The sequence below is a fragment of the Saccopteryx leptura genome, chromosome 2, assembly GCF_036850995.1.
Source record: "Saccopteryx leptura isolate mSacLep1 chromosome 2, mSacLep1_pri_phased_curated, whole genome shotgun sequence".
Lineage (NCBI taxonomy): Eukaryota > Metazoa > Chordata > Mammalia > Chiroptera > Emballonuridae > Saccopteryx > Saccopteryx leptura.
In genome coordinates, this window is record NC_089504.1 from 186,266,432 (window position 1) to 186,281,616 (window position 15,185).

The following is a 15,185-nucleotide window of genomic DNA, read 5'->3' on the forward strand; positions in this document are numbered from 1 at the left end:
AGGGAAAGGAATGAATGGTAGAAAAGAAAAGGGTAGCAATAGCAAGGTCCTCAACTGAGGTGGAAAAAATAGAACTACAGCACTGGTGGCTGTAATAGCCTTAAACATACTCCTCTAAAAAAGTAACCAAGAACCAGCAGTTTAACTGTATAGAAGGAAAGGTGAGGGAATTACAAGTTAATGTTGGCTCTCTCAGATTTGACAGCCAAGGGCTGTTAGTCTTATAACACTAACTTGTTTCACCCCAGTGACATGGAAGCAGGACATCATTCTCACTCAATTTGTACTTCTCCAGGATAGCCTGCCACAAAGAAAACACCCTCTTTAGTGCCCGTCTTTGGCACCTTCAGTCCTTTCACATTGCTAAAATAGCATGTACTCTTAAATAGGAATCCAGAAACCGAGTTCAATAAAAATGTCTATAAACTTTAGTTCCAAAAACCTTCCATGTTAACCTAACACTTCCATTCGAACATTCTAGGTAAAATCTCACTCACTCAGTTTAGAATTCTTGCTTCTACAGTTACTTATAGCCTTCCCATTTACAAATTTTAGTCCTCTGCTTTCCCCCAGACCAAATTCTAAGAACCCAAATTCAGAAACTTGACTCTCTTTAGGACTCCTATAGCTCTATATTTATCATAAACTGGCTAATCACATGTACCAGTTCGCCTGTTTTGAATTCTGATTTTCACTCATTGTCTTAGCACAATTATGGCTACCTAATAATTTACTTTGATTAAAATGTCTAAAAGCACAATGCTTGCAATGTAATAGTAAAAATCTCCTTCACAAGGTACTTTTTGATATTATACAAAGTGTAGTCTTTTCATCTACATCCATTATGCACCCTCTCCAAACCTCTACACCAAGCTCTTACATGTCAAAATATAACCAATGTGAACCACTTCTCAGAGGAAAGATGAGGCCCAATTTATTCAGAAAGACTGTAGGTCAAAGAGGCTATAATTAAGTGATGAAGAATCAGCATTTGCTAATGGTTAACATCTGAGAAAGAAATCACAAATGAGAAATTTTATAATTGAGTTATATTCTTTGAAGACAAGGCCCTAACAGATAGCTTAGTACAATACCTTCCTTCTTACAAGTGAAAAGGCTGAAATATTAAGAGGTAATCTGTTGCACTAAATCTTTTCAACCGAATCTGAGGTCTTAAGAGTAATACACTGCTCTTATTTTTAGAGTCTTCATGCTTTCTTGGAGGAAGAGATCAAGCACTCAGAGTTCATCCCACAATAAGCCATAACTTTATTAATTATAGAAACAGTACAAATTTCAAACCAAGCTGTAGTAACTCTTTTGAAACACCAAAAAAGAGGTCCTCCTTTTAAGATGATTACATTGTTAATTCCTGTAAGAGAAAAGAGATCATCAGAGGTAAAGACAAACAGAGATTTCAGGTCACTAACACTTAGGGCAACTCAGGATAGGCTTTGGAATGAGGCTTCCTAATTGGCTGATAATAAGCACAGATAATAAAGTCACCCATAAGTAGCCAGTTAAGAAATAAAGGTTTGAACACTTACCATAATAGCATTTACAATATCATTACTGTTGTTCTTCAGGGCTCGAACTGCCTTTGCTCTTGACACATTTGCTTGTGACATGACCAATTCTATGTCCTTAACTTCCACACCTGTTTCATCAACCTGAGAGAGAAGGAAAATGCACTTAATAAACTAGAGGCAAGAACAACTTCAGTATAGCTGTTGGACTCAGGAATCTCTTGAATCTAGTTCTTCCATTAACTCAAAAACTTTCACTCAATGGGATCCAAGAAACTAGAACAATACAGAACCCATCCATTAATACAGACATACTATCTACAGAAGATTAAGAGTATAAAAGGGCCCTAGCCGGTGGCTCATGGATAGAGCATTGGTTGGGCGTATGGAGGTCCTGGGTTTGTTTGATTCCTGATCAGTGTACACAAGAGAAACAACCTTCTACTCCTCTTCTCCTTTTCTCTCTTCCCCTCCCACAGCCAGTGGCTTGATTGGGTTGAGCATGGGCCCATGGCACTGAGGATAGCTTGGTTGATTCGAGCATTAGACAGTGTTGACAGGTGGATCCTGGTCAGGGTCCTTACGGCAGTCTGTCTCACTATTTCCTCTCCTCTCACTTGGAAAAGGGGGAAAAAAGTATAAAAGATTTCCCTGCATACCTCTTCTTCTTCACTCTCCTCTTGTACAGTTGGAGTCTGTGTGTTTTCTTGAATGTTTGAGACAGCTTCACCTTGAACTTTAAATTTCTCAGCAGCTGCTAGCTGTGCTTGCTGAGATAAATCCTCAATCTGTAGAACAGAAAGTAGAGATTCATGTGAGTAGATCTGTCTGTAGTAAATGAAAGAAATCATTTACATCTTTCCCAAACTATCACTCTAAACCCACCTCAGATTAACTGACTGTATAGCTTTAAATTGCTCACCCTTGCTCAGATTATTATTAGAAGTAGCTTAGGTTTAAAGCAGTGACTCTCAACTGGTGAGTAACTTTGTCTCCCAGGGGACGTCTGTTAAATATATGGAGATTTTTTTTTGTTATCATAACTGGATGTGATACTGCTAAAACATCTATAATGCACATGGTGGCCCTTCCATAACTAAGAATTACTAACACAAAATATCAATGGTGCTGAGGTTGAGAAACCCTGGTCTGAAGCAACTCCCATGAAAACTTTCCTTACTTTGGCTTCTCCAAAAACTATGTAGGTATCTGAAGCTGGGCTCTTGTAGACATCTGGTTTTGTGATGACAAAGAGGATATTCTTAGATTTCCGGATAGTGACCCTAGTAACCCCAGTAACCTGTCGAAGACCCAGTTTCGACATAGCCTAAGGAACAGAAAAGAATATCAGGTTTCCAACTTTTTTAGAAGCAGCTTCAGGAAGTAATAAAGAGCATAATACCACATCCAAAACAAAGTCTTTTTCTGGGCTAAGAAGAGTTTATATATAAGAATATAGAATTGGCGGTCCTGGCTGGTTGGCTCAGTGGTAGAGCGTCGGCCTGGCGTGCAGGAGTCCCGGGTAGCTGGCCAGGGCACACAGGAGAAGCGCCCATCTGCTTCTCCACCCCTCCCCCTCTCCTTCCTCTCTGTCTCTCTCTTCCCCTCCCGCAGCCAAGGCTCCATTGGAGCAAAGTTGGCCCGGGCGCCGAGGATGGCCCTGTGGCCTCTGCCTCAGGCGCTAGAATGGGTCTGGTCGCAACAGAGCATTGCCCCCTGGTGGGCGTACTGGGTGGATCCCGGTCGGGCGCATGCGGGAGTCTGTCTGACTGCCTCCCTGTTTTCAACTTCAGAAAAATACAAAAAAAAAAAAAAAAAAAAAAAAATACAGAATTGGCTTCCAGGACTTCTTGTTTTTTTTTTTGCCAAAGTAACTCCTATTATTTTAAATAAACATGATTCTAATATCACCAAGAGTTCCAACATAGTTCCTCCCCTCTAAAGTTTACTTCATCAGTTTGAAACTTTAATCCTTAACTTAAAATCTTACCTTCCGTGCCTTCTTTTCACTCCGGCTTTGTTTCGCTTTACTGACTGGTTCTTCATCAATTTCAGCTGCTGCCGCCAGCTAAAATAAAACGGTAAGCTGTAATGTAAGACTTAAATTCCACAATCCCACTATGGCTTTTCCCTTTATGAAAGTTTAGTTTCAAACACAGACGTCATCTTCTCTGATCAATTCTGTTTCTCCAACGCTTCCTTGATCCAAGTACTTATACCAATGAGTAAAAGAATACCTACCTGGGCTTGCTGTGTGGTTGCCTGTGTGGAATCTTGTTCCTCGAGCTCTGGTACTGATTCATCACTGTCAGATTCTGTTCCAGATCCTAAGATGAAAAATAATTACTATTTTATAGTAGATTATGAAAAGGGGGCACTTTACCATGGCCTGCCTGGAGCAGAGGTCACTGGTTTATGCTAACCCTTGCAAAGGTAAATGTAAATCAACTGACTTGCATAGAGTCAGTTTGATAGCCCTCCACTTAGTCACAAACTAGTGTGTATACATTCATTCAAGACCCAGCTCCAGAAATGAGAGGTAATTACTAGATACAGCTGAACAGTTTATAGACTATAGACTATACCTACTTCTTTCCCTTTCTTTACTTCTTGACATAGGCATACAGAAAAGACCTATGTAATTCCAAGTCCTACCCAATAGCCCAACCGTCCCAGAAAAGGTCCAGTAGACAAAGTGTCTGCAGATACTGAGGTGAAAACATTCTCATATCGTGGCAGCAGACCAGGGAGGGCACTTTCCCTCATCCTTTAAACTGGTTTTGGGAGAGGCCAGAAGCAGTTATGTACATTTAGCTTTATTTTCAAACCACTTACCCTAGCAATTTGATCTAATCAATATAGCTTAAAGATTCCCAATGATGCCAACCTGTAGTTCCAATAGTCACCGTTACTCATTATTCTCCCGTTTCCTTCAAATGTAATCCATATATTTTAAGTTTTCCTCTACTGAAAGGCCAAGCATCAATAGATTGAGCAAAAAACCATATACTTGCACCATTCTCAGGCTAGGAAAACAGATCTTTTAAGAAAAGTCCCTGGGCACTGGTCATTACTAAGTGAAAAGAAGTTCAAATAGTGCCCATGTTCAATAGTTTCCCAGAAATTTAGCAAATCTCAGGCCCAGGGACAAGGTTAGTGATGTGGTAGAAATTAGAGCGAATCAAAGGTCTAGTAGGTCTTGGTTTTCAATGTCACATCAGTTAGGTAAATTGATGGCAAACTCAGGATTAGTCTGGACCCCATTACATACGATGATACACAATGCACTATCTGAAGTGATGAAAACCAAGATTCTGCTTCAGATTCCTAGAGCTTCTGCATTTAAAATTACCATTCTATGTTCTATGTCCAAACACAAGCAGATATTCTGGAAAGTGGCGCATCCTAGGATTAGTATTGGTGGGTAGCCCCCAAGAGGGGTGTGGGCAACACACCATGCACACGACAAACCAAGGCATATACCCTTGTTGTTCTTCAGAACAGGCTGCTTGGCAGAGGGGGTTGGGGCAGGGACCCCAGCAGGTTTGGGGGTGGGCATGTTCACGAGGACCGACTGGAAAGGCACTCCCCCAGAGATTGGTTCCGGGGGAATCAGAGGCGGCAGCTCATCCTCATCAGCAGGGGCTGAGAGCTTACAGGGTGATTCCAGCACCAGCCCAGGTGAGGACGGCAGAGGATGCTGTTTAGGAAGCAGAGGGGGAACTGGGGAGGGAGGAGCAAGAGGCAGAGATACTGATGGGGTAGGTGCTGGAGAGACAGATGCTGATCCAGCTTTAGGAAGGACCTTCTCAGAGGCAGCTGTTGCTAGAGGTGTAGATGTCTCAGATTTAGGATAAGGAGCCAAGGGACTCTTCAGAGAATGAAGAGAATCTTTGCCTTTTAAAGGAAAAATGGGGAGGGCTTTTGGAGTCTTTGGAGAAGTGCCTTTCTGACTGGAGACTGCCCATGGAGGGGTTAAAGTCATTGCAGAAAGGGGCCCTTTAGTGCCCTTCTCAGCTGAGAGATCTGGGCATACAGGAGGTGAATTCTTCTTGGCTGGTGGGCCTTTCTGAGTGGGAGCTGTGATGACTGATGCTTTTTCTGAAGCTGGGGCACCATGTACTGCTTTGAGAGCTGTGGAGCCTTCCTTTATGGGGAGCTCTTTAGATGTCTGAAGAGCAACGGATCCCAAGGGACATGTAATGGAAACTGGGGAGGTAGGGGAGTCTTTGGGGGATGAAGCTGTTGGGACCCCTTTGCAGATTGGGGTAGTTGAAGGCTCTTTGGGGGATGGAGTTTTAGTAGGGGTTCTTTTGCGGTTTGGGGAAGCTGAGGGCTCTTTGGGGGATACGGTCATTGGGGCCCCTTTGGGGGCTGGGGAAACTGAGGGCTCTTTGGGGGATGCAGTTGCTGGGGCTCCTTTGGGGGCTGGGGTAACTGAGGGCTCTTTGGGGGATGCAGTTATTGGGGCCCCTTTGGGGGCTGGGGAAGCTGAGGGCTCTTTGGGGGATGCAGTTGTTGGGGCCTCTTTGGGGGCTGGGGTAGCTGAGGGCCCTTTGGGGGATGCAGTTATTGGGGCCCCTTTGGGGGCTGGGGAAGCTGAGGGCCCTTTGGGGGATGCAGTTGCTGGGGCCCCTTTGGGGGCTGGGGAAACTGAGGGCTCTTTGGGGGATGCAGTTGCTGGGGCTCCTTTGGGGGCTGGGGTAACTGAGGGCTCTTTGGGGGATGCAGTTGCTGGGGCTCCTTTGGGGGCTGGGGAAACTGAGGGCTCTTTGGGGAATGCAGTTGCTGGGGCTCCTTTGGGGGCTGGGGTAACTGAGGGCTCTTTGGGGGATGCAGTTGTTGGGGCTCCTTTGGGGGCTGGGATAACTGGAGTTCTTTTGGGGGATGCAGTTGTTGGGGCCCCTTTGGGGGCTGGGGAAACTGAGGGCTCTTTGGGGGATGCAATTGCTGGGGCTCCTTTGGGGGCTGGGGTAACTGAGGGCTCTTTGGGGGATGCAGTTGCTGGGGCTCCTTTGGGGGCTGGGGAAACTGAGGGCTCTTTGGGGAATGCAGTTGCTGGGGCTCCTTTGGGGGCTGGGGTAACTGAGGGCTCTTTGGGGGATGCAGTTGTTGGGGCTCCTTTGGGGGCTGGGGTAACTGAGGGTTCTTTGGGGGATGCAGTTGTTGGGGCTCCTTTGGGGGCTGGGGTAACTGAGGGCTCTTTGGGGGATGCAGTTGTTGGGGCTCCTTTGGGGGCTGGGGTAACTGAGGGCTCTTTGGGGGATGCAGTTGTTGGGGCTCCTTTGGGGGCTGGGATAACTGGAGTTCTTTTGGGGGATGCAGTTGTTGGGGCCCCTTTGGGGGCTGGGGTAGCTGAGGGCTCTTTGGGGGATGCAGTTGCTGGGGCTCCTTTGGGGGCTGGGGTAACTGAGGGCTCTTTGGGGGATGCAGTTGTTGGGGCTCCTTTGGGGGCTGGGGTAACTGAGGGTTCTTTGGGGGATGCAGTTGTTGGGGCTCCTTTGGGGGCTGGGGTAACTGAGGGCTCTTTGGGGGATGCAGTTGTTGGGGCCCCTTTGGGGGCTGGGGTAGCTGAGGGCTCTTTGGGGGATGCAGTTGTTGGGGCTCCTTTGGGGGCTGGGGTAACTGGAGTTCTTTTGGGGGGTGGAGTTGTTGGGGCTCCTTTGGGGGCTGCGGTAGCTGGAGTTCTTTTGGGGGATGCAGTTATTGGGGCCCCTTTGGGGGCTGGGGTAGCTAGGGCTCTTTGGGGAGATGGTATTTCTGAGGCTTCTTTGGGGGCTGAAGACTCTTTGGGGGAAGGAGAAACCACAGCTGAGGGAGCAGGGGCCCCTTTGGAGGATGGGGTTCCTGGGACTCCTTTGGGAGATGGTGTTGCTGAGGCTCCTTTTGGGGAAGAAAGGACAGCTAGGGGTGGGGGGACCCCTTTGGGTGAGGGAGCCATAACTGGGAGTTTGGGGGTCTCCTTAAGGGATGAGGTTGCTGGGCCCCCTTTTAGAGAGGGAGGGGCAGCAGCTGGGGGAGTGGGGGCCCCTTTGGGAGGTACAGTAGCTGGGGTTCCTTTAGGGGAGGGGCTCCCTTTGGGGGAGAGTGGAGTGGGGGAATGCTTCTTGGCCAGTGATCCTTTAGGGACTTGAAAAGAAAACTCGGCCTCTGGAAGAAAGGAAGCTTCAATTAGAGAGACAGGAGATGAGAGATTTTCAGCAGGAGTATCAGAGAGAGCAGGTACACTTTCAGAAACAGAAGGAACAAGAGTTAAGGTAGTAGAATTAGCTGAACTCTTTTTGGTTGGAGGTCTTTTAGTCTGAGGAGACACGCTAGTCGCTAAAGGAGATGGACAGTGAGCTAGGGAAGTTCCTTTAGAAGCATCCGAGTCTTCAGTTAGGCATCCTTTAAGGGAGGAAGCCACAGGTGCCAATGCTGAGGTATGAGAAATACCATGAACTCTTTTTGCATCTGTAGTAGTACCAGCTGGGAGAAGAGAGGGAAAGGGCTCCTCCGATTTGGAAATTTCAGAAGCCCGTGCCACCATAGTTGGAGAAGCAGAAACATTCTGTGAGGATGAAGTCATAGCTGGAGTGACAGGGCCACTTTCAGAGATAGAAGTACCCTTCTTGGCTGGGTGGCTTTCAGGAACTAAAGAAACAATTCCTTCTAAAAAAGTGCTGACTGTAGTTGTAGAAGTGGAGGTTCCTTTGGCAGTTGTGGGAGCCATCCCAGAAGTGGCAGCACTTTCCAAAGGAAATGTTGCTACAGTTGGGGTAGTAAGAGAACTTCTGAGAAGCAGAGTAGTGAGGTCTGTCTTCATTATAGGGGCTGGGGAAACAGCACCCAGAGGAGAGAGAGTAGCAGCAGCTGGCTTAACTACAGGCAGAGGCTCTACTAGGTTTTTGTTTGCTAAGGTGGCTTCAGGACAAAGAGGTATCTCCAGAGAAGATGATGTACTTTGAGGAGACGGGTGCTTTTGAGGGGCTGCCAGGGTCAATGGTGGTACAGTAGGGTCTTTCTTGGTAGGAAGTCTTGCCTGGGCTGGTGAAATAAGGGCTCCTACAGGAGAGGGACATATAGTTTGGAGATCTTTCTGTGTTGGGAACTTAACCAGTACAGAAGCAGGGAGATTTTTGGGATCCTCAAGGGCTGGCAGAGGAGACACTGGTATCCCCGGAGTGGTGGTTATCTGACTAATAGGAAGCTCTTTGGGAGCCAGAGGTGCCACAGCCAAGGCAGTACAGGAAACTGAGTTCCTACCACCTGCGGGACCTGAAGACACTGGAGGAGAGACACAGGCAGCACCTACTAGCTCAAAGGGGGTAGGTGCCGCAGAAACTGTAGAGGAGTTTGTCATCACAAGTGAGGTGGTTCCAACAGAAGAAATAGGAGCATCTTTCAAACCTGGACTTCCTGGAGAAGCAGGAGGAATATGGGCCATCAAAGGCTGCTGAGCAGCATCAGGATCGCCTTTGAGAATGAGAGAGGCTGTAGGAGATATGGGAGAAGAGATAGTTACATCTGAGGAAAAAGAAGGACTGTAGGAAGATATGCTAGTGATGGTAGAGGGTCCTTTGTCAACAGAGAGAGCCATAGTGGAAGTTGGAGTGCCCACTGGAAAGGCAGCCACAGCACCAGGAACCACCTCATTTCTGGAAGGGAGGGGAGGAATTGCAGACTGCTGAAGAGGGTAAGAGGCCCCTATGGAAGAATGATCTATAGAAGTGGTATCCACTATAGGATGTGACAAGACATTAGGGCCTGTCTGACATACAGGAATGACAGGAGAACCAGGACAACCCTGATATAAAGGTACAAGCTGAGAGCCCAGAGAAGAGAGGAAAACCGGGGGCCCACTGGGAGCCACAGCAACAGACTGGGTTGAAAGAAGTAAGGCAGCAGGTGGACTAAGGGGTCCCTTTAGGCTGAGGCTGAGAGACTTTTGTGGAGAAGTCAGAGCTGAGGAATTAGGGATGCTTTTGACCTGAGGGGACGTGATGGTTAGGGAAGTGGTAGGTGGTGTCTGAGTACAGGAGGTTATTCCAGACTGAACAGAGGCCAAGGGAGTTAAAAGAGGGGAAGGACCAGCACTGGCTGTATATGGAGGGATGGCGGGAACTTTTGGATTAGGGACTCCTTGCAAGGGAGCTTGAACAGGAGAGGTCTTTGATTCTGAGGAAGTAATGGGAGCTGACAGAGGTGTCACGGACCCTGACTCAGCCTCAACAACTGAAGGAGGTGAACTAAGAGGGTCAGGTGAGTAAGCAGAGCTCTTCTGAACTGAGTGGGGAGCCAAGGCCACTAGAGCCAAGGAAGCTGAAGAGGAATGGGCACCTTTCAGAGTTGATGTTATCATGGGAGAGGCCAGAGCTAAGGCAGCTGGGGAGATGGGAGGCCCTATTAGGTTTGGTAGGACAGCTGGGGTGTCAGGGGGGGAAGAGGCAGCTCCTAAAGGCAGGGCTGTCCCAGAGGATGACTGGGGAAAAGAAGCTTCAAAAGGGGTTGAGGCAATACTAGAGGGAGAAAGGGACGGGGCAGGCAGGTTAGGGGTCGTCAGAGGACACTGTAGGGGAGGCAGGGAGCAAGGAGGGGAAAGGGTAGGTTCAGGCTGCCCTAAGGTAGCAGTAACACTCAAGGCCGAAGACACAGGAAGCACAGCTGGAGAAGAAAGCAAAAAAGGGGATAAAGGAGGAAAGGGAAGGAAAAAAATAAAGGTGAGTTATGCAGCCCAACTCAGTATGCAGCCCAACATGTTTCATAAGCAGCACTGGAATTTTTAATCTGAGAAAAATTACCACAAGAAATAGCAACCTTTCTGAAACATACCAGTACTTCGGTCCTTAAGAATCCACTCCTCCCTTCCTTCCTTCCTCAAATAAATTTCTCACGGGCCACAGAATCAGAAACAGAAGAACAGCTGTTTCACCCTGTCTACCCAAGAACCATGAACATGAACTAACCCAGACACATACTAATAACTGGAACACAGAGGTAGTAAGTGGTGGTGATGATGGGCAATCAGAGCCAAATGAGAAAAAAAAAGTCTTTATATTTATATGCTCAGGAGAAACCTGATCTAGGAGTAAATTTTAGAAAGGGGTGTTCAAACAATTCAATTCTTCCTGAAGTTGAAATTCTTCAGAATTTAATACTAAACTATTAAATCAGGCCACTTAGCCTCCTTGTGCTTGTTTACTTACCCAAAACAAAAAAAACAATCACAAATGAGTTGTACTCCCTAGTCCCTACAGACCTTACCGGATGTTAGCTCTTCAGACATCAATCTCAGAACAATTAGATTGTGAGGCAGAGAGCTTAGTCACAAGGGTAGGGACTGTATTATGAAACTGTAACTCAACTTGTTAAACCAGACTGTGGTTCTATTTTGGAAGTAGGGAACTGCAGTCAAGAAAATACATCGGATTTCCACCCCTTAATCTGGATGAGTATGTCATTCTGCAAAAATAAACCACTATCAGGCACTAGAGTAAAGCTAAGCAAGATTTTCTGAATGACAGAAAAATCCATGTTTACTATTCAGGAGATAACAAGGAATACAGCAACCAATGCTCAACACTTTTTAGGGACTATTTAAATGACACAAAAGACCATAGCATTAAAATTCACAATTTTCTTAAGAGGTTCTACCACAGAAGACAGGCAGCTCAAACCAGTTTTCCCTAGAATTGGTAGGTCAAAGTCTGAAGATTAAAGTGCACATGCTTTCAAACATAATCAGAATTTGAAACTTAGACTGTTTTCCTCTGACTAGACCTCAAGATGGGAGGTCCAAATTACTTGGTTTAGACACTATAACCAATTCCCTGAGCAAACATGCATTCAAGTTATTTAATCTTGAAGCCTGAAACCAGATTCTAAATTCACCTGAATTTGAGTCTCCAAATTTGAAAAGTCAAGTTGTTTAGAGGCTCTGCAGTTTTATTTAGCACTGAAATAACAGTACCTTTAGAGAGCCGTCCTTTATTTTTTCCCTAAGTCCCCTGTAGTTCAAAGATTTTCTATCACTCACTCCTCAGCTCAGGGATGCCCTTCTTCTCCAGCAGCTGTATTAATCCCTTCAGCTGCTGAAATCAGACAGGTGGGAAGGGACAACCTTATAGCTTTCAAACAACTCTATTTTAATTACAGGAGACAGAAATTGCCGGTAAGGGACAGATGCAGTTAAAAAAAGGAAAAAAGAAAAGATCACAGCCTAAAGGTTCCCTTCATCTGGTTTTGCAAAAGCACCTTTTTTTCACTATCCCCTTCAGGTTTTATAGAGATGTCCTTTAACCAGAATTCAAAACCTGCCTTACACTACGTTCTCCATCCATTCCAAAGCTGAGCAGCAGAGTCAAAGGAAAGGTTTCAATCCTGGGTTCCAGACAAGCCGTTGCTGTAGACATTATTCCCGCATACTAGAAACATGTCATTACCAATCCACAAAACAAGTAAGCCGACCTCGGAGGGCCCTTGGTCCCAGGACACACTTCATTTCGACATGTGATGATGGCACAACGCCAAGCTCTGCCATCTAAAACCTTGATGCAACTCGTTGGCTGGAACTTCACACGGGCACAGGTCTCCTGGGCTTGACAATGCGTCATCCAATTCTAACAGGTAAGAATCCCTGAGCCCCGACCCTGCTCAGTGTTCCCATGTGAGCTGGGTTCCTTTGAGGCAGGTGCCACACCTACAAAGCAGGCCGGGGAGCTTTTCATGTTCCTGAATCTTAAAAAATATGCTGTTTTTACCCCATTCCCTAATAAAATCCTTCCAGAACAACAGTTAATATTATGGATCCTCCCCGAGAAACTACAGCCTCATCTTCTTTCATAAGCATTAACTCTGAAAGAAGTGTTATTTCCTTTGTCACCTGACCCACCAAGCGGTCTCAGGATCGATCTCACAATCTTAATTAAGGGCAACAGGGCTAGGAACCTACCTGTCTCAGCCTGGGGCTGCGGCAACTCCTGCTCCGTAGCAGGGACGGTTTCTGTGGCTTCCCCGGGCATTTCTGAAGGGTACAGAAAGGAGGCCTGAATTGACCTGGGTCCGTTCTGCCGCCCAACCTACCGTCAAGTATTCTTAAATACTGCGGAAGACTATAAGGAAAAACCATGAGGGTGTTTAGGGGCACTCCTCCCCAAAGCTGTAGGCAACAGGTGAGACACGTGACGTGAGCCTCAGTCTCTAATCAAGCAAATCATCGCTCACCACTCGCCTCACTCAAACGAGAAGGGGCTCCCGGGGCTCATTTACTCCCCAATTCCAATCTCACAAGGGCAGCACTGCGTTCTCCACCCCAAAAAGGGTCCCGGTCTGGCTCCCGACGACGAGAACCCTCCGACGCTCCCTTCGTCCACCTCCCCTCCTACATTCACGCCGTCCGGGGGCCGGGACTTGTAAGCGCCCCGTTGGCCGCCTCTCGGGTATTCAAGCGAGGAAAGAGAGTGCCTTAAGTCCCAAACGCTCGTGGGTCACAGTGAGAACGACGAGGCAAGGCCGTGACCCCTTAACCTCCTCTAGGTGCTCGCGAAGCCGTTCCCAACAGCAGACGCACTCCGCTTCTGACCCCAACACCGCAGCGCTCCCATCACGCCAGCCCCAGACTCCGCGCCCGGCCCGCGGCCCTTCTCCTGGCTTTTGCTAGGACACCAATCGCAGACCCCATTTTGTTCGGAGGCACCAAAGCCATAATTCCCAGGATCGAGTAGGAACCTGGTGGCCACATAAAACCTCTAACCCTCCTTAGCTCTCAGTCCCCGGATAGCTTCACCCGCAAGAAAGGAAGATGGCTGTAGATAGAGACCAGCGCCAAAGACACAACTTACTGTGCGCGAACGCGGGGCCAAGATGGCGGCAGAAAAAAAAAGTGAGCGGGAGCGTGACCCACGCCTGTTGCAGAAGGAAGCCCGGAGTAGGAGGAGGGACTAGAAGCCGCTTCCGGGTCAGGAGCGGCAGATAGGCACTTCCTTTAACGAATGACCCGTCCGCGTCTGTCTGGCTGTGCCTAGACGGGGGTGGAAAGGAGGTCTAAATAAGGATAAGAATTTAGAATAGAACGCCTCCGCCTCTGCGCTTCCTGGCCGGAACCGTCTGCTCCGGGTCACGTGGTCCTTAGATAGCCCACCCCTTTCCCGTGCCCCAGGTCTGAGCATTTTGTTATGCGAAGGGTAAATGCAATGAGAAGCAGCCAACCTCTGCCCTTTGGTCAGCAAAATAGCCACGGCGTTATTTCTACTTTTAATTTTCGTTTCTGAAATAATGCGGGGAAACAATAGGTTTTTGTTTTTTTTTTTTGTATTTTTCTGAAGCTGGAAACGGGGAGACAGACAGACTCCCGCATGCGCCCTACCGGGATCCACCCTGCACGCCCCTGGGGCGACGCTCTGCCCCTCCGGGGCGTAGCTCTGCCGCGACCAGAGCCACTCTAGCGCCTGGGGCAGAGGCCAAGGAGCCATCCCCAGCGCCCGGGCCATCTTTGCTCCAATGGAGCCTTGGCTGCGGGAGGGGAAGAGAGAGACAGAGAGGAAGGAGGGGGAGGGGATGGAGAAGCAAATGGGCGCTTCTCCTATGTGCCCTGGCTGGGAATCGAACCCGGGTCCCCCGCACTCCAGGCCGACGCTCTACTGCTGAGCCAACCGGCCAGGGCGAAACAATAGGTTTTAAATATACTGCACACAAAAATTAGGAGATACTTCAAAATGAATATGAAGTGATAAAATATCCCCTAATTTGTATGGAATGCCATAGATTGTATTCACACCATTTTAAGGTAGCAGTGTTAACCCTCAATTTTATTTTTGAAATACACAATTTATACTGATGTTGGAATTATAAAAGCACATATACAATTCTTTTTGCCTGCTATTTTGGGCACTTATTAGGTATCCTGAAACATCTATTCAGGTCCAGCATCCCAACTTAAGTACCCATATCAATGGTTCTCAAACTTTTTGAAGTTGGGGCGCATTTAAAATCCTACAAATAATTGTAGGTGCCTATTATGCAAATTTCTGAGAAATATGTTATAATTAAGTCAAACATTAAAGAAAAAAATATAAAGTCCAAGCGTGCTTTTATGGTAATTAAACGAAATAAATACAAAATTAAATTTATTCTGACATTAAAAAACATTTTTATGTTACATTTTTTGTTATGCTTTTTAGAATTCGTAAAAAAGGGGTTAAAAATTAAAAAACCTGACAAAGCCTGACCAGGCGGTGGCACAGTGGATGGAGCACGGGACTGGGATGTGGAGGACCCAGGTTCGAGGCCCTGAGGTCGCCAGCTTGAGCACAGGCTCATCTGGTTTGAGCAAAGCTCACCAGCTTGGACCCAAAGCAAGAGAAAAGAATGGTGCTGCATTTATGTCCTTCACTTGTGTTGCCTCAATTTGATTTGCCATCATGATGGTACGATCATGAACAGTTCTTGCCCAAAGCATGTCTTTTATTCACTTGATTACCTTGTCTTTATCTGAAAAGTCGTCAAAAAGTTCATTGGCAACATCAAGAATGAATGTTTTGGCATACTCCCCATCTGTGAATGGCTTTCCGTTTCTCACAATTGCTAAAGCACCAGCAAAGCTAGCCGAATTCCAGTCACCTTGTTGGGTCCAAACACGGAGTTGCTGCTGACTAGCTTGCACTCTGCACAGTAGCTCTTGAC

At 47.0% G+C, this 15,185-nt stretch overlaps 1 protein-coding gene and 1 long non-coding RNA gene across 6 annotated transcripts in view; one reads left to right on the forward strand and one right to left on the reverse strand.

The window, feature by feature from the left end:
• Positions 1-1,245: 1,245 nt before the first annotated feature.
• Positions 1,246-15,185, reverse strand: part of NACA (nascent polypeptide associated complex subunit alpha) — a 337,284-nt gene continuing 323,344 nt past the window's right edge. The window contains exons 1-9 of one of the 5 annotated variants that reach the window (XM_066369793.1): positions 13,346-13,488; positions 12,457-12,528; positions 5,010-10,169; positions 3,768-3,853; positions 3,517-3,594; positions 2,707-2,853; positions 2,186-2,314; positions 1,548-1,670; positions 1,246-1,372 (exon numbers count right to left, since the gene is read on the reverse strand). In XM_066369793.1, coding sequence (XP_066225890.1) covers positions 1,358-1,372; positions 1,548-1,670; positions 2,186-2,314; positions 2,707-2,853; positions 3,517-3,594; positions 3,768-3,853; positions 5,010-10,169; positions 12,457-12,526 — 5,808 coding nt within the window. In that variant the 5' untranslated portion in view covers positions 12,527-12,528; positions 13,346-13,488 and the 3' untranslated portion in view covers positions 1,246-1,357. Of the gene's footprint in view, positions 1,373-1,547; positions 1,671-2,185; positions 2,315-2,706; positions 2,854-3,516; positions 3,595-3,767; positions 3,854-5,009; positions 10,170-12,456; positions 12,529-13,257; positions 13,489-15,185 lie in introns of those variants that run through there. The other 4 variants (XM_066369794.1, XM_066369795.1, XM_066369796.1 and 1 more) reach the window with 4 other exon arrangements.
• LOC136395310 (uncharacterized) overlaps positions 10,166-15,185 on the forward strand; it is a 48,333-nt gene continuing 43,313 nt past the window's right edge. Inside the window, exon 1 of the long non-coding RNA XR_010749309.1 lies at positions 10,166-12,131. This is a non-coding gene — a long non-coding RNA (uncharacterized lncRNA). The remainder of the gene's footprint in view (positions 12,132-15,185) is intronic.